At 42.9% G+C, this 17,931-nt stretch overlaps 4 protein-coding genes across 4 annotated transcripts; 2 read left to right on the top strand and 2 right to left on the bottom strand.

Annotated features, from left to right (window-relative positions):
• Nucleotides 1-207: 207 nt before the first annotated feature.
• On the top strand, nucleotides 208-3,441 carry lrrc47 (leucine rich repeat containing 47). Its single transcript, XM_057040452.1, has 7 exons — nucleotides 208-849; nucleotides 1,419-1,859; nucleotides 1,947-2,063; nucleotides 2,245-2,360; nucleotides 2,444-2,546; nucleotides 2,635-2,724; nucleotides 3,042-3,441. The coding sequence occupies exons 1-7, from the start codon at nucleotides 280-282 to the stop codon at nucleotides 3,261-3,263; spliced, it is 1,659 nt and encodes a 552-aa protein (XP_056896432.1). The 5' UTR covers nucleotides 208-279; the 3' UTR covers nucleotides 3,264-3,441.
• Nucleotides 3,442-3,675: 234 nt separating this feature from the next.
• LOC130529833 (L-rhamnose-binding lectin SML-like) lies at nucleotides 3,676-6,087 on the bottom strand. Its single transcript, XM_057040454.1, has 9 exons — nucleotides 5,932-6,087; nucleotides 5,637-5,669; nucleotides 5,492-5,554; nucleotides 5,001-5,136; nucleotides 4,572-4,681; nucleotides 4,449-4,493; nucleotides 4,244-4,376; nucleotides 4,051-4,154; nucleotides 3,676-3,926 (listed from the first exon to the last, which is right to left on the bottom strand). The coding sequence occupies exons 1-9, from the start codon at nucleotides 5,960-5,962 to the stop codon at nucleotides 3,886-3,888; spliced, it is 696 nt and encodes a 231-aa protein (XP_056896434.1). The 5' UTR covers nucleotides 5,963-6,087; the 3' UTR covers nucleotides 3,676-3,885.
• Nucleotides 6,088-9,194: 3,107 nt separating this feature from the next.
• casp9 (caspase 9, apoptosis-related cysteine peptidase) lies at nucleotides 9,195-12,028 on the bottom strand. The gene is made up of 10 exons (XM_057040453.1): nucleotides 11,738-12,028; nucleotides 11,459-11,669; nucleotides 11,280-11,357; nucleotides 10,890-10,951; nucleotides 10,634-10,810; nucleotides 10,454-10,543; nucleotides 10,223-10,370; nucleotides 9,942-10,130; nucleotides 9,712-9,821; nucleotides 9,195-9,621 (listed from the first exon to the last, which is right to left on the bottom strand). Exons 1-10 carry the CDS (start codon nucleotides 11,867-11,869, stop codon nucleotides 9,523-9,525), a joined length of 1,296 nt encoding a protein of 431 aa, XP_056896433.1. The 5' UTR covers nucleotides 11,870-12,028; the 3' UTR covers nucleotides 9,195-9,522.
• A 128-nt stretch (nucleotides 12,029-12,156) lies between these two features.
• Nucleotides 12,157-17,349, top strand: dnajc16 (DnaJ (Hsp40) homolog, subfamily C, member 16). The gene is made up of 15 exons (XM_057040451.1): nucleotides 12,157-12,392; nucleotides 12,662-12,832; nucleotides 12,910-12,976; nucleotides 13,053-13,377; nucleotides 13,460-13,644; nucleotides 13,744-13,848; nucleotides 13,939-14,097; nucleotides 14,174-14,304; nucleotides 14,398-14,581; nucleotides 14,747-14,926; nucleotides 15,013-15,089; nucleotides 15,171-15,251; nucleotides 15,354-15,443; nucleotides 15,537-15,707; nucleotides 16,040-17,349. Exons 2-15 carry the CDS (start codon nucleotides 12,675-12,677, stop codon nucleotides 16,485-16,487), a joined length of 2,361 nt encoding a protein of 786 aa, XP_056896431.1. The 5' UTR covers nucleotides 12,157-12,392; nucleotides 12,662-12,674; the 3' UTR covers nucleotides 16,488-17,349.
• The last annotated feature ends 582 nt before the right edge of the window (nucleotides 17,350-17,931 follow it).

The following is a 17,931-nucleotide window of genomic DNA, read 5'->3' as shown; positions in this document are numbered from 1 at the left end:
GTGTATCCTCGTAAAAGCCACTGTTTGAAGTGGCTCGGCCACAATAAACCCGTTAACGGGCTCGTGAACGCGCAGCATCATCACGGAAACTGTCGAATGAGGCCGGAAGAGCCCGAGCGGTAGTTTGGCGGGGAGGCTACAGAGCGTGCGCAGTAGCGTTTTTCTAGACCGGAAGTTGATCTTTTATTTTTTTGTTCCGTGTGCCACCGAGTAACTTTCACGCGAACAAATGAAGGTTCCGCCCCACACCGCTGTATCCAGTTCTACTAGTTTTACGGTATGGATGACACGCAGAAATGGCCAGAAATAGAAAAAGCATCGGCGGGAAAGAGACGTGAACTGGTTTTACAGGGTTCGGTAGTGGATGGGAGAATATCGTCAAATGGGGGACTTGCCTCTGCGATTTATTCACTTACACTATTGAATTACCTAGAGATAAGCCAGTGTCCAAGTTTGACAGAGATCCACGAGGATATCCAGCAGCTAACGAACCTCCAAAGCCTCATCTTGTGCAGAAACAAGTTAGCCTCGATCCCGGATGTCATCGATAAATTAACGTCTCTGAAAGTCCTGGACCTTTCAGTCAACAACCTCACGAGTTTGCCAGAGGGAATAACTCGGCTACGAGAGCTGAACACCCTGAATGTGAGCTGTAACAGTTTGGAGGTCCTGCCGGATGGACTGAACCAGTGCACCAAGCTCTCCACCATCAACATCTCCAAGAACCGCATCATGGGCTTTCCATCCGGTTTCTTCTCGGAGGATCTGGATCTTCTGAGCTCAGTGATGGCTTCTGACAACTCCATTGACCGGTTGACTGCAGATATTCAAAAGCTGGCTGCTCTGAAGGTTGGTCAAACCTTTGTCCAAACAGCAACATTGTGAAGACTGTAACCTTGCAGGATGTCTCTTTTGAATTTGGAATGTATTCCTTTTTAAGACGAATCACACCCCCAATCTTAAGTGACTGTAAATAAATAAATAAATCCATGATTTAGGTGTTTTTGCCATGCATTTTTAACTCAAAAGTAAGGCAGCCAGAAGTGTTGGAATTCTAAATCAAACACCTCTGTGTTTTGCAGTTATTTTACATTCAAAGTTTTCAAGTGACCTTTAAGTGATAAGATATCAAATTAATGAGGCATGACATTGCTGTAACCTTTGACCTCATAACCAAACCAATAAACCATCAATGAAATACTGAATTTACAAGGCAGGGTGAAAGTAGAGCTGAAATAATAATGTCTATATTTTATAATTTAAAAAACAAAACAAAAAAAAACACTTTACCCTTGAGCCCGACTGTTTGAATAAAAACTCTGAGGTATGTTCACAGGAGCAGATAGCCAGTGCATCCACATCATGCCTCAGCATGGTGGCATGACTCTCCTTGATTTTCCACACATCTTTCCTGACAGGTGCTTGACCTCTCCAATAACAAGCTGAGCGAGATCCCTCCTGAAATGAGCGACTGCTCTAAGCTGAAGGAGATCAACTTCAGAGGCAACAAGTTGAGTGACAAACGCCTGGAGAAGATGGTCAACGGCTGCCAGACCAAGTCCATCCTGGACTACCTCAGAGGAAAGGGAAAAGGGAGACAGGCTGAGGGTGGAGGTGAAGCGGACAAGGGGAAGAAGCAGCAGAGGAAAAAGAAAGAGAGAGCGGAAGCCAAACAGGATGAGGTGGAGGAACTGAACAAGGTGGTGGTGAGGGTTCTTCATGTTTCAGATGCCCCCACAGCACTCACCGTGCAGGTCAGGGCAGAGGTCAAAGATGTTCGACCTTATCTGGTGTGCTGCGTGGTCAGAGGCATGCACCTCAAACCCGGGAACTCTCTCAAAAGGTTCCTTATGGCTCAGGTAAGCCTGTGGGGCCACAAAGCACTTAAAACTCAGCCATTCTGTCAACAGGTGTTTATATGAAGCTAACCTTTTTGGGTTTTCCAGACAAAGCTTCATGAGGACGTGTGCGACAAAAGGACCATTGCAACGATAGCGACCCATGATCTGCAGCTGGTCAAAGGTCCCCTGACGTATGACGTAAAATCACCGACTCAGCTAAAGGTAGGTTCTCCAGAACCAGCTTGACTTGGTGCTAAAGTGCTAAAATGATGAGAATCTTAATGGGGCAGCATGGGTGTGTCTGGCCTCCTGTCATCCTCATGTCTGATGCTCTGTAGTACGTTGGACATGTCAGTGAAGGCTGGTGAGCTGTTTTTGATTGTGGTTTAACATCATACGTTAGATTGTGCCACTGGGTCGGAAGGAAATGACAGCTGTGGAGCTGATGCGACACCTTCAGCTGGAGGCGGATGACCTCAGGAAACAGAAGAAGAGGCAAAACGTCACAGGCCTTCACAAGTGGGTAGAACACAGTTGGCTTTACCAGCAGCCGTTGACGATGACTGTTGTAATAATGCCTTTCCTGGTGTTGTCAAAAACAGATACTTGCAGATCCTGCAAGGGAAAACGTTCTATCCCTGTCTGGTGGATACAGAGGGTCATGTGATCTCATTTCCACCTATCACCAACAGTGAGAAAACCAAGGTGCACGTCATCTTGATATAAACTGAAGACAAAGTCGTGTCATTTTAAGGTTGCAGTGGTTAAACTCACGGCCGATTGTACCTCACAGATCAAAAAGACGACCAAGGAGCTGCTCTTGGAAGTGACAAGTGCCACCAGCCTGCAGACGTGTAAAGACGTGATGGACGCGCTGGTTGCAGTAAGCTTTTAAATGAAGTCACAGCTTTTTTGTCTAGCAGCGAGGTTTCGTACAGGTGTCAACAGCCTACATCAACCCCCCGCTGGCCTAGCTCCACCATTTTACCACTGATCTAAAATTTTCCTGACTACTTTTTTAAAGTACTTATCGATCTGGCCTCCTGTTAGTTAAGTGAGTTTTTGATCCTGGATGAGCCCAAGTTCTTAATACCCAGATTTTTATGTGATGTCTTTTAAAACAATTTCTCCTTTTTACCGTCTTTAATTGGTGTTTCTCCTGCATAAAACAAGCAATGTCGCTTCCTGTTTTAATCACAGAAAATGGCAGAGTTGAACAAGTTCACAGTAGAACATCAGGAAGAAGTGAGCTCAGATGGGGAAGAGGGGAGCCCGCAAGAGCCGTCCGGCCCCCGCGAGATGTCCAGCGAGCTCATCGTGCAGCAGGTCCGAACGGTCGACCACGACGGGAACCTTAAGGTCGTTTACCCGTCAAAGACCGACCTCAACAAAGACATCGACAACTTGACCGTTATTTGGTAGCGAGGATGCAAAAATCACCATTTAATCTCATTCTTTAGTACTTCTAAGAATGTTTTTGCTTTAACCATGTAACACCAGACTAAAGTGGTTAACTTAAGATCTGTATCTAAATAAAATACCTAAAGGACTGTATCATTGAAGTAGTAACCAATAAAGCCTGAACTGGTTATTAAAATGACACCTCTTTGCTTTTATTGTCTTCTGAAATATTTGGGATTCCATGGCATAAAAACATGGAGTGGTGGAATACACCTTTTGACACCTTATGTTTGTTCTATTTGCCTCCTTCCTTAAGATGGGTTCCAGTCTTTAGACAGGAAAGACAGCTGTGTAAGGCTGCTGCTTGTTGGGTTACCTAAACCAGTAAAGCCCCAGTTTGGAGATATTTATAAGGGAAAAACTGAGAAATCAATGTCATTTGCTGCATTTTAATTGTAAAATTTAATTTTTAAATACAACCCCCAGAAAGAAAGAAAATCAATCTTCATCACCAAATTCTAATCAAATGGAATCATGTGTTGTATGCAGTATGTCATTTTCAGTTTGAATTGATTTTTTTGTATGTCTTGGTTTGTTGTTTTGTCCTCATTGGAAGCATAAGCTTGCAGAAATGGCAGTAGTTTCATTCTGGAGAGTAATGCTCGTATGGAACAATCACAGGATCTGAAAAAGAAGAAAAAGGTTTAGAGGAGAATAGTGACAACTAGTGGTTCAAGTGCATATTACAAGGACAAAATCTAGACTCATATCACACCAAATGATTCAAGTGTAAACCACTAAAACGTACATTCACAGACGTAAGCCAGCTCCAGGTACTTATAGGTGTTCCTACAGGGGTCTCCAAACAGTGATCCGCCAACTCTGAACGTGCACCTGTTCTTTCCATTACACCTGTGGATAAACAGTAACGTTACTTATTCCAGGTTTTACTGTGATTCTTCTCACACGTGTGCTGAAACCAGCAAGTTTTGTAGGCGTACAGCTCTGCAACTTTGTTAGTGGGGCCTGAGCAGAGGGTGTTCCTCGTCTGAGAGCTGGGGCGCCTGTAAGAGCATGTGGTCTCGTCCCGACGGCCGTAATCAGCACCGTACACAGAAATGACCTGTCCTTCAGCTGATGGAGGAAAGCAGAGTAATGAGATCAGAGTAATGTTCTGTGAATGTGAAACGAATAATGAAGTCTTACCGCAGAACAAATGGGCCAGCGAGCCCTCACAGGCAACAACGTGAACTGTCGAAAGAACCAATGAGGTTAGAGGAACATACAGTTACAACCGATGGGGCTGTTTCAGTGTTACTGTTGACTGACTTGCTGGTAGACAGGTGTAGTTGGTGTCCAGGTACTTAAAGGTGCCCACACAGGGATCAGCGGTAGCCACGTCTCTTATGTTGATCTCACATTCTTTTTTGCCATCACATCTGAGTAGAACATAAATGGGAGCAGTTGTTACACGGGACTTTATTTGTCCCTGCAAGCATTTTTTTTATAGTCAACTGGCCTTTCTGTTGGATCTATAATTTTTTTTAGAATCACTTAATTACCAATAAATATTAAGGGTTAAATTATAACTGTTTCATTCATTTGTTTTCCAATTCAAATTTCCTTTCTATTGTCAAATGAACCATTCACTGCCCGAAGGACTTTGGTTCTGCTAAAAATTGTTGTTGAACGTGAATGTGGTCTGATAGGCTGTCGCATTGGAAGCAACAGCGCCGGTCGGAACAGGAACGTGTCTACCTCGTCTTGACAAGATCCTCCGTGCCTGGTTGCGAGCAGGCTGTGTTGGTCACTTGGCCTACAGGCCTGCCCTCGCTGCAGGTGTCCGTGTCTGCGCGGCCGTACAGGGCGGCTTGCACGCTGATCACTCCCTTCTCTGAAATAGACAGCGAAGGTTTTCTGAGCACAAACCTTTGACACTCTTATTTGATACTTTTTTCTCAGGGGATAGATACTACAGTGTGCAGGAATTACATCAGCATTTAGATAACATTTTATACAATGAAAAGCACTAAATAAATTACTTTTACTTGGCTGGCTTGTGAAAAAAACATTGTTTTTATTTTTTTAAACTAGGGTCTGAGTGTGTATTTTATTTAGAATCAGTGTATTTCTATCAAATTATTTAATGCCACAATTGTAATGCTTGTAAAACCATGAACGGCACGACAATGACACGGCAAAAGCAGCTAAGAAGGTCATTTAAACATGTGTAGCATAGAAGCTCGTACCACATCTCAGGTGATGGACGTTAAATGGGCTTTCACAGGTGGTCACTCTGTCGACAGCGGCGGCTGCAAAGGCAGGACATGTTCATCTGCACTGTTGAATTCACACTCTGAAGCTAGACAAAAAGCCTGTGTAACGTTCGATTACCTGTTGTCATGAGTGAACATGTTGCTGCCAGCACTGGAAAACACAATAAATGCTGCTTTTAATCATGTTTGCAAAGCTTGAATCCTTTTATTAAAAAAATGTATCATGAAATGAAGCATATTGTCGCAAAATTCTACCTGCATGAACACCAAATCACTGGCATCACTGTGCCATTCATGTCAGTTGTTATTGCCCAAATTAAATATGATATACTTGTCTGTGATTATTATTATTATTATTAATAATAATAATAATAATAACAATAATCATCATCATCAGAGACATGCATACTTACACAAGATGGTGCTCGCTGTGAAGTGCTGCATGGCTGTAGGTCTGTCCTGTAGGTCTGTCCTGTAGTTGAGCTGTGAGGCTTCTGTCGACTCACACCTCTATTTATCCTGCTGGATCTCCCACAAACCGATATTTTAACCTGTGTAACCTGCACGACCTGTGAAGGAAGTGTCAAACTTTTGGTAAATGCATCACGTTTACAAGACAAACAGAAGAAAACCCCGGAAATACCTCAGATCTTTGTGCAGGATGATTAGCATCATGTTTTTGAAATCCAGGAAGAAGTGGACTCTTTAACTTCCTGCTGTGATAATATAATCCTGTTGTGATACAATACTATTTGCTTCCTTGCCATACTGTAAAGGAGTCCTTTATGACTGTGAGACATTTCGTCTTTGAGTTTAAGAACAAGGAACCTCACAGTTAACTGGTTCTTCAGCTCCAGGTGTCTTATAGTTGAGACAAGTGTTGTGGAGGACAAATGGTGTTTTCACTGTCAACTTCCTGGAGGAGGCCCGAGCATCTTTGATCTTTATCTCTGCAATTTGGCGTCACAGCGGTGCAGCAACTGTACTTTAGTGGTTATTTTGGAAAACAACACTTATGCTTTGTGTAAGTTTCAAGCTGGTTCTGGAGAAGTTTCCTTTGTCTTCAAAGCTGGGGATTTCATAAAAAGCACGAAATAGATCACTTTTACAGCTACATCAGGATCACACATGTTCTTGCTGTATTAGTTGACTTTTAAAGCAAAATCTGAATTTTAAACTGAAAATGTAGGCCATATGATCAGATTGACTGCATCCATCTTTCTTTTTAATAACATTGTATCTCTTCATTTGGTGGAAAGTAATCTCATCTGAGAGTTCAGAGTTTAAACTCTGGTGATTGATTATTTGTGGGAAAATAATCTCACTTTACAATCAGAGGCTGTCAAAAGCCATATATGTTTTTTCATTCAGGTGTCCTCATTTCTGTAGCATGTATAAATGTTCCTTGTCTGTCTGTTACAGTGTGAACATCAACAATCAGCAGATTGTGACTGGGATTAAGAGCGAGCAGAGGCGTTGAAGCAGATAGAACGAGGGACAGCACACCTTTATGAAGAGGTTCTGTTACTAATTCTACTGCAAACATTCTATTTTCTATTCTTTTTATTCTGCTGATTCTGTATCTGTCACTCGTTGACAACCACAACAATGACAGCTATCGTTCTAACACTGTTGCCAACTGGTTTGACCTATTCGACTCAACAAGCATCAGAGAGATTTAAGGGTGGGAGCACATGTCCAAAATTCCCCTAGACTGAAGAGGAGGAACAGAGGAGTCCAGGAAAGTGCCTCCAAATTCTAGACACACATTATTATTAGATCTATATTTATACAGTAACAGCATTTACTGCACGACAGTTTACTGAGGAAAATGTGTCATTAGATGATCATTCACTCTCATTTATAAATGTTCCATTTTTGTCGTCTTATTAAATGTTCTGCTACAACCAGTCTTTTACTGTTAATGTGTTTCAGTAACACCAGTCCGTTTAACCTCTTCAACTCAACTTTACTGATCCCTTTGTGAAATTTAAAAATTCCAGCAGCATGTTAGAAAGAATAGCAAGCAGATAGAAAGAGAAACAGGAAGCACAGAAAATATGGTTAAGTTATTGCACTATGGATGAGAATGAGGTTACTGCACCAAATATATTGCACCAAGTGTCCATTTCTGTGTGTACAGGTGTAAAATGGCTGCCCTCCTTCCCTACTGTCTTCTGTACTCTATGTCCTCATACCGTATGTGTTCCTCCCCCCAAGTGAGGAGTTGTAGAGTGCGATGGCATGATGGACATGAGTTCTTGAGCCTGTTGGTCCGACACTTGGGAGGGAGCAGGCTTTCAATGAACAGGCTCCTCTGGTTGCTGATGAGGGTGTGCAGGGGGTTGCTGGCATTGTCCATAATACCCAGCAGTCTTCCAGAGTCTTCCTCTCTGCCATCTTCAGTCCAGCTGCATGCCGACCACAGAGGTAGGCACCAGGTGGCTAGTGTGTGTTTTCCAGTCCAGTTTATTGTCCAACCATAGCCCGAGGTATTTGTAAGGGCCCACAGCCTCCACCTCAGCTCCCCCTAACAAGAATGGTTGTGGTCTTGGTCGGAGCCTCCCAAAGTCCAGAGTGACAATTTCCTTTGTCTTAGAGGTTTTGATCTGTGGGTGATTAGTCGTATAAGTCTATTGAACCTCTATGTTCCATTATTAATAGTCTTTTTTATCCAGAGCCTGAAGAACGGACTATTTCCTGTGTTTCCTTGTCTGCCTGAGTTCCTGTTTGCCCGTGTGTTAATAAAAGTCATTACTACGGTCCAGCTTTCCAGAGTGCTGCATTTGGGTCCAAACTGCACCCGTCACACCAAGAAGACTTGAGGCTGCAACTGCTGCAAAGGTGCTACAGCTAAGTGGACGTCTGAGGTCCATTAAATACTCCAGGGTTTGTTTTTATAATGCACAAAGATCTAAAATTCTGCTTTCATTTTGTCACTCTGGGGTACTGAGCGTAGCCTGGTGACAGAATATTTTCATGGATTTTTATTTTAACATAACTAAATACATCTTAAGGCAGCTTCAGCATTACCATTTGTTTCCTTTGAACTTCTGCTTTATAAAGGCAATCATTCTCTTTAACCTCATTCTCTTTAACCTCACAATGTACATTTATTATGGTTCCAACCCTTAGGTATGACTTTTATTCTGTCTACGCACATTATATTAATACAGACGTAAAAAAAACAAAAGATGCCTTTCAGATATATTTTTTTGTTAAAGCCAGAGATAATCATTTCCTGCAGCTGTGGTTTTATACAAAGAGGAAACAATGAGGAAAGAGGAAGACTCTAAGGCAAACAAAACTGTTAGATCATCAAGTTTTATTTGAATGACGTAGGAAGAAGCCCCAGACAAAACCTTAAAACATGTTGCATCGACAAGAATGTGTTGTGTGAAGATGGATGATAGGACACTTGAAGCAGCAGACTGTCAGCCAATTCTGCTATCATCGACAGGTCAAAGACATGATGCATAAATGTTGACTGGCAGAAAATAGTAGGAATTCCAAATATTAAAACCAACAGTTTAATGCTTCATAAATCTAGAATGATTGGGGGGGGGGGGGGGGGGGGGGGGGGGGGGTGGGGGGGTATAAGATCAAAGCAATAAGGATATAAATCAAGTAAAACACTGTTAACGTGGACGGAAATTAACCCTATAGTGACCCCTAATGGCAATGGGCAGAAATTTAATGCTTGAACAATACCTTTTGAAATCAAGGTAACAGAAAAAAGAAAAACACATACAAATCCTTTGGATTTCCGTTGGATATAAACTGCATTTGAAGGCATATTCCATTAACTAAATTTATCATAGAAATACAGTCCAGTTTTATCACAATTTCAAATAGAAAAGCTACAAAAAGGGCATCAACAATTACAAAAAAGACATGTCAATCAATCACCTTTTGCTAAAATCCACATATTTGCAACATGTGCAATTTTTTTCAGTTATTAGTTATGGAATTTAAAAATATCACATAAAAAATTCCTTTCACAGCTAACTTTGAAAGTAGAGAAGTTTGCGCAGGAAGTTAAAAGAGCCAGGCATCTGTTTGTACAGTCCTTTGGCCTGATTTTGGGAGACTTCATGGTTGACCTGTAAATGAGCACAGATGTTGAAACGTAATGATAAAATGGACATGGGCTTGGTGAACCTTATTCAGCTGTCAAAATAAGAGCATCTCACCATCATCAACATTGTGGCCAGGTCTTCAGTAGCGGCATTCTCTTCAAGAATGCGGTCCAGTGTTTCGATGTACCAGGAGCCAGACTGGGTGTCTCGCCAAGAAACGTAGCCTATATATAGATCACGTGGTCAAAAAAGAATTTGAGAAGCCGAATGTGGCATTTAAACCCAATTCCTAACCCGAAACATCCTATTTTTTATGTTATAAAAGATGCATGAATGCAACAAACCAGGAAAGGTGGAGTAAGACACCAGAATGTCACTCGGGGTGGGCAGTGATGCTCTGGCGTCGGGCTCGTCGGACATGCTCAGGGAGTCGCTGCTGGATGACATCGGAATGGCATCTGTCTGATCATGAGCACTGACAACAGGTGGCTCAAACTCATCCGGGGACACCTCAAAGCCTGTGTCCTTTTCATCTATTGAGATATTGATTTACATATAAGACCGCTTCATGTATCCTTTAAACTCTGGTTCACACTTGCTTTGGTTTATTCTGCGTGTTCGTTACCCCCTCCACAAGCCTGGATAAAGAATAGTTTGGGTTTGCCCTGTAAGGATGGACAATGCTGGCCATTCAGATAAGTTGTGATGTGCTGAACGGGGACAAACTGTCCATCCACGCCATACACAGCGCCGGGAAAGCGGCTGTGGCTCACCTGTGAACATGAATATGAGCACAAATTGGGTTTTAAATAGTCTAATGACAGAGAATCTTGGCAACATGGAAGACAGGTTGTACCTCTGTCCCGTGGGACAGTAACACGACCACGCAGCAGTCGTACTGCGAATGGTCCATCTTCGACAGAGCTGACAGCTCGTGTTTAATTTGCTGAAGGGTGGAATTGGCCTGTTAGCGTTATATGTCACATGTAAGTGATTATATGTTGTCATGAAGAGTGAAAGAGGAAACTGTTCTTACTCTTTGTTTCAGGTTTGTCTTAACCTTCACAATAAAGTTGAGTGCTTTGAATCTGCTCTCCAGCCTGTCACAGTCAGTGTTGGAGCCTTTACGATTGTTCAGCTCGCTCCTGGGCTCAAAGTCCACGTTGTTTATAATGAGGCAATGGCCAGAAGGGTTGGCGTCCATTTTATAGCTCTGGCACACCAAAGTAAGCAGAGAATGGGTGTAAGCCCCTCACTGAGTGTGAACTCTTTGAGAAATAAATGATGCTAACCTGAATACTATCTCGTCGAATTCTGCCTTGTGGCTTCAGTCTCATGTACTCCCCCTCGGGGGCTGGGGGAAACCAATAGCATGGTATACATCAACAGGATGTGATGATGGAAACATACTTTTTGTTTGTAATTATTTGCAAGAATTCTATATTTTTCCTTGAGTCAGAAAGTCAAATCCAAGCCTAAAATGGCCAGAATTCTACCCATAAATCAAACAAAATCTTCGCATTTGGCCTTAATGTGCTCTGGAAATGCTGCCCGGGATGAGCAAGGTAGGACACAAGGTGTGAACATGGTTTTGACATTTGAGTACATTTGTCACAGAAAAATGGATGGGTGGATGGTGGATGGATGGATGATGGGGGTCCTTCATCCATCATCATGCTTACATGGGCTGGGAGCAGTGCTGGGCTGGGGAACTGGGATGACAGGTGCTTTATCTCGTCTAACCACGTCCACTGGAGGGGCTGATCAAAAAAAAAGCAGAGTCAAAAACACAGAGGAGGGTTGAACATGCCTTTCACTGTCATCGTTCCTCTCAAAACACGTGATCGTATGGCAGACTTACAAACTGGAAGGGGTTGGATAACTGGACGATCGATCGGAACAGGGGTCGGAGGTTGTATCTGAACCGCTGGACCTCCATCCTGAAGTAACTCAACCAAAGTGTGATGGCCTGTTTCTTGAAGACACTCCAGAAATAGTGGGAAAGCTCTACTTCCCCGGGTCTCCAAGTCTCTGATTAACTGCCTAGCCTGGTCGCGCCGAGTTCCAGAGCTCTGCAACAAGCTCACATTTATTACTAATGAGATTTTGAATGGCTCGCCTAACAGGGCAGCTCTATTACCTTTATCTCATCGATCATGTCGTGGGTGAAGACTCTCTTTTCGATCAGCCCATCGTAGAGGCTTGAAGGATCCAATTCACCAACGAGATTGGTCCTGTTGCGCTGCAGAATCTTCTTATGTCTTTCCTCCATTCGGTACGAACTTGACTATGGAAATATAAGTAGGTATCTCTCAATGGTTTAGCGCGTTTGTAAAAATCTAAACCATCTCTTACAACAGAACGCTAAAAACTAATTTTCTATCGTTTATCTTATTTCCTCTCTGTTGCCTTCTCCGCTTCCTTGTTTACATCACCGCCACCTGCGATTGGTCAATCGAGAACGGGGAAACTAGGGTGCGTTTGATTTATCTAGAGGCGACTCTGTCGCGCGGTGGAAGTCTCCACTGATATATACCCTTAAAATCGCGGTGTGAAGAACGATGAAATGAACACACAGGTGAAGCTATAGTAGAATGGGTGAAACGACGCTGTTCGTCCCCATCTTCTGCCTCACAGCAGCAGGTTGTCTCAGCTCACCCTTACAGGAGGAACTGTGAGATGCTCATGAACCCACCCTTACCATTTAGCCGCCGATCCATGTTACTGACGAGCTGAAGAACGGACAATCTTCCTCAGTTATGTGACGCAGTACCGGTTGAGCGCGTCAGCTTGAGGTGAAGGCGAACGGCGCGTTTAGATCATCAGCTAGCTGCTGTCGCATCTGACTGCAAATAATTATACTGTATGAAAATGTTATTGTTCCCACCTCTCCAGCGACATGTCGGGAGTTTTATATTTTAATACATATCTATTATATTTTAATGCTCTAACAATTTCCAGTGTACTTATGTGTGACTATAAATTGCACCTCATTAAGTAGGCTATTTCGAATTTTATCTGATTGCAAGTCTGAACATGCTTTAAAATACTCGATGGGCTACAGGTAAGGGTCAAACATGTCTTGGTTACTGGCCGTCGCCGTGCTCCTCTCAATGCTGCTGATGGGAGACACTCATGCTGTCCCTGAGATGGACCCCTACAAAATCCTAGGAGTCACCAGGGCTGCAAGTCAGGCTGAGATCAAGAAGGTTTATAAACGCCTTGCAAAAGAATGGTAAAGACTTTCACAACAGTGCTGACACTTACTTGTATTTTTTCCCCTTCAAAATCTAATCTATAATTCTCTCCAAGGCATCCAGACAAAAACAAACATCCAGGAGCCGAAGAGATGTTTATCAAGATTACGAAATCTTATGAGGTGAGGCTGTCATGTACAGTATATTATACCCAACTACAAGAGGACTTTGCCTAGTTATACATGTAATTGTGCCCAGATCCTGTCCAACGAAGACAAGCGAAACAACTATGATCGTTATGGGCAGACAGAGGACACTCAGCCGTATGGCAGCAGTCACTACGGCCACCGCCATGACGCCTTTTACTTTGAGGAGTCCTTCTTCAACTTCCCTTATGGCAGCAAGAACCAGAGAGACTTTGCTGACAGCAAATACATCTTGCACTTCAACCAGTATGTGAACGATGTGGTGCCCAACAGCTACAGGAGACCATACCTGATCAAGATCACCTCTGACTGGTGCTTCAGCTGCATCCACATTGAACCTGTCTGGAAGGAGGTGGTGCAAGAGATGGAGAGTCTAGGTAGGAAACAACCCACCCAGTACTGTAACCATCTTTTAGCTATGGAAAAAAACTGATTTCTGCCACTGTTCCATCTCCTCAGGTGTTGGAATAGGCGTGGTAGATGTTGGCTATGAGCGACGGCTGGCAAACCACCTCGGAGCTCATCGCACACCATCAATACTTGGAATTGTTAATGGCAGAGTAACCTTTTTCCATTATGCTGTAGCAAAGGAACATCTGAGGCAGTTTGTGGAAGATCTTCTACCGCTAAGACTTGTAGAGCAGGTACATTGTTTGCTAAATGACAGCTCTGCAGGCTGTAAAATATCAGGAGGAGACCATCATGGAAGGTGGATGAAACTTTGTGCATAACTGTCGTTACAGATCACCGACGCTAATTACCAGCAGCTCTTGAACAGCTGGCATGAGCTCAATAAGCCGCACGTGTTTCTGTTCGACCAAGTGCCGGGAGTTCCCCTGCTATACAAAGTAGGCAATTTACCTTGAGAATTTACATCAGATTTCTCTCACAATAAACTGCTTCACTGACACAGACCTGTGCATAACTTATCTCCATAGCTGACAGCTTTTGCCTATAGAGACTACCTGCAGTTTGGCTATGTGGACCAGGGCCTCTCCGAGACTACCAACCTCCAGAAAAAATTCAATATTAACAGTTACGCGCCGACGATGCTGGTCTTCAAAGAAAATGCCCAAAAACCTGCTGATATCATTCAGGTAGATCACCACCGCTGGGGCTGGAGAGGAGGAAGGAGTATCATCTCTTTTACGTGGTCTTGTCTGCTCTCTGCAGGCCAAAGGCATGAAGAAGCAGATTATTGATGAGTTCATGGCAAACAACAAGTTTCTCCTCGTGCCGCGGCTGGTCAACCAGAAGCTGTTCGACGAGCTCTGTCCTGTCAAACAGTTTCACAGACGCAGAAAGTAATATTAAACAACCATGTGATTTTGTCCCCCCCCCCCCCGAGGTCGGTGCACATATGCTAACAGTGGCGGCAACGTCTTCTCTCCTTTTAGATACTGTGTCCTGCTCCTCACGGGGGACGAGGAACCCTTTGCTTCTGGGAATCAGGAATTTTTCTCGTTTGCCTCCACCAATACCAAGGAGGTTGTGAGGTTTGCCTACGTGTACAAACGTCTACAACAACCTCTTTGCGACATTCTCATGCAGAAACAGGACAATGGGCAGTCCCCAACACAGGTGCAGCTCATCTTTGACACTACTGTACAGCTCCGCTCTGACGCCCTAAAGATACCTCAGAATTTAGATCACGTGGAAAGAATCCAGTCTGTTTTAAGATTTTAAGGAAGTTTTTGCGATTGTTTTTAGACACTCCCGCAACACTCATCTGCACTTTTCCCATAGGTGGTGATCTTGGAGAGGCGTAACGCTGCAGGAAAGGCCTTTTTCAAGCCAGTGACGGCATGGAATGGCAGTGAGGAAGACAAGCAGCGTCTCCTGGACCAGCTGGAGCAACTCAAGAAGGACCCGTCCATCCTCACCCATGATGCCATGCTGCCCGAACTCAACAATGAATTTGCCTCAGTGCGTTTCCTATTTCGATCTTCAATAATTCCTTCAGCATCAGCGCTGCCTTTGTGCTCATGGCTGAGGAAATATTGTCTCTACAGGTGTTTTTAATCCGATGGATCTATGCGTTTTCTGATTACCTGTCTGAGGTCATCGATGACATCCTGCACAATAACTGGTGAGAGGACATCTTTTAACTCTGTCTTTTTGAAGGATAATATGTTGCTTGCTTCTGTGACACATATTCAATGGTTTACAGGCGTGAGATGATGCCTCTTCTTTCCCTTATCTTCTCTGCTTTGTTCATCTTGTTTGGAACTGTGGTTATCCAGGCCTTCAGGTCAGAAAACCATCATTTCAGTCTTAAACTTATATTTTGCACACATTTCTCAGTGCATTGCATTTGACAAAATAAAAAGATACAAGTGTTGCGTGATTGCAGTGACTCCAGTGAGGATAATCAGACTAAAACAAAAGCTAAAGATGGGACAAGGGCTGAAAATGGGTCCCCGAGAGCTGGCGGTGCTCCAAGGCAAGAAAGCTTAAGTCATTTCCACATGCACCGGGAGCAGGATGATATATGTATATATTTTTTTCTTTTTACATTTTAACTGTTACTTTTTAGCCGGGCTCCCAAGAAGAATTTTGTGGAGGTCACAGAGCTGACAGATATCACATATACAAGCAACTTGGTAAAGCTGAGGCCGGGACAAATGAATGTGGTTCTGCTCCTCACTGACACCTCCAAGAACGTCCTCCTGAGCAAGTTTGCCAAAGAGGTGTATTCTTTCACAGGGTGAGGAAAACGGTGCCAATCACAGTCATATTTGTAGTACTTTGTTAGTTATGAAGTTATAGTTATATGGTTATAAATCACTGCGATGCTTGTGCACCGGCTGGATTTCTGGAGCCAGTGTTTACTGTAGTCTCTAATTTTTAGTAATAATAAATATTGCCTTGAAACTGTATGTGCTCTGTGACGAGTGCACATGAAACTGATCGGAGGGTGAGTTGGACTGAGGGTGACCTGGTCAAACATAAAGGCAAAATGGAAATTTGACTGATACACAGGGTTAATGGCAACTGTCTTAATGAGCGTTTTTGTTGTGCCTTTATTTGCTGTCGTAGGAGCTTGACTCTACATTTCTCCTTCCTGAACATTGATAAGCACAGCCAGTGGATGGTTGCTCTGCTGGACTCTTCCCAGGATGCTGCGCAGATTGCTGCAGACGACATTGATGGAGGAAACCACAAGACTGACTACACTGGCTATGTTTTGGCTCTTAACGGCCACAAGAAATACTTTTGCCTGTTTAAGCCTGTCTACACTGGGGAGGACCTTGACAGCAAGACATCTGAAGAGGAAAGGATGGCTTCAGGGGTCAGGTCCAAGTCAGGGTATCGCGAAGAGCACCCAACACGCAAATCCAACCGAGCCCGCAGCATATCCATCCTGCAGATACACCATAAACTGGACCGTCTGGGCCTGTGGATGGAAAGACTGTTGGAAGGTACTTTACCTCGGTACTACATCACTGCCTGGCCAGAAGTGGATACGATCGCACCTGCTAAATGAAGGGAAGCATGTTGGAAAAGGACACGTTGTTCCTACACATTTGTAATCCGTGCCACATCAAATCATTAATCAGATCCCTCTGAAATCATCGCATGCTGTTTTACTGGCAAATAAGTTGTGTAAACACAAGCACAGTGGCCACCTGACCTCAAGACCTTCAGTCATATTCACACAGCCGAGGCAGCAGGATCGATTTTCTTTGTCTTCTGAATGAATACTGTGAACAGAGATGCAGTTACAAACTTCAAATGTACTTTTTAAAAGACACATCTCAACTTTTCTTTCTCTCAAATGCTGGTGCACCTGTGCAATAAAAATGTACTGGAATGACCGTCTTTAGCCCTAGACTCAAGCATCTCTCCATTGCTTCTGTTTTTTTTAAATTGTTCTGAAAAGAAAATGCATGTTGGAAACTCCAGCATATTGTTTTACTTAAAATCAAAGCCTTGGTACAACAAACAGTAGCTTCATGTAGCAAAGGTCAGGAACAGGTTTGATTTGATTTATTTCTGAATTGAAAAAATCAAATCAAATCCAAAGGATGACATGCTAAACTAAAATTCTTATTTCCAACATCGTCTTTGGGGTTTAATTGTTTTCTAAAAAATAAAATGTACATTAAATCTTAAAACATTTGTTTATTAGAAAAAAACATAACCACAGCATTGATATTACTGTGTATATATTGTACATAATCAAATGTGTTTTGAAGAGTGTGTATATTTGACAAATCTATGTGTTCTGGTTGATTGGAATATTCTAGTAAATAGAAATTGTCTGTTTACATTTTTACATGTTCATGTCTGCATCCATCATTGTATTGGCTGTGTGTAATAAATAAAACATAAATCAAGCTCCTGAACCTGCTCATTTTTCAAGCCAGCCTGACACAGAAGCAGGACACTGACAAAAGTTGAAAAGGATGTAATGGCAAAAGCATCATATAGAAATAATGATTGATATATTTGGTTTTGTGTTTTTATTGTATTTATTTATTTTTAAAAATCTTAGAATGTACTTTTCTTGTTACTGATATGGAACAAAATTTGAGGTTAATATCATGTGTTGACTAAAATTTAAAGACTGATAACTGGGTAAAAGGAATCACTGTCCGTTAATGATTTTAAGTGGTAGACATTGAAATCATGTAATGTTCTTTGGGTCCTCTTTTAGCATTTATGGGTTTGTTGCCTTGCTCAAGTATACCTTGGCAGTGCTCGAAAGGTGTTTTGGAATCTTCCCCTGCGACTAGAACACCTTCCATACTTCGTCTGTATGGGGCTCAAACCTAGAACCCTCCACTTCTCATCCTAGTTCCCAACTGACTGAGTTACCACCACCAATGCACACTCTCTGCTGATGTTTTGTCCAGTATAAATGGAGAGTGGCATAGGATACACATGATGCACATGCTCACCCCTGGTAAGTTGTGGAAAATAAGTCA

This window comes from Takifugu flavidus, chromosome 8, assembly GCF_003711565.1.
Source record: "Takifugu flavidus isolate HTHZ2018 chromosome 8, ASM371156v2, whole genome shotgun sequence".
Classification (NCBI taxonomy): domain Eukaryota; kingdom Metazoa; phylum Chordata; class Actinopteri; order Tetraodontiformes; family Tetraodontidae; genus Takifugu; species Takifugu flavidus.
Note: the sequence above shows the minus strand (reverse complement) of the source record. Positions and strands in the feature narration are given on the sequence as shown.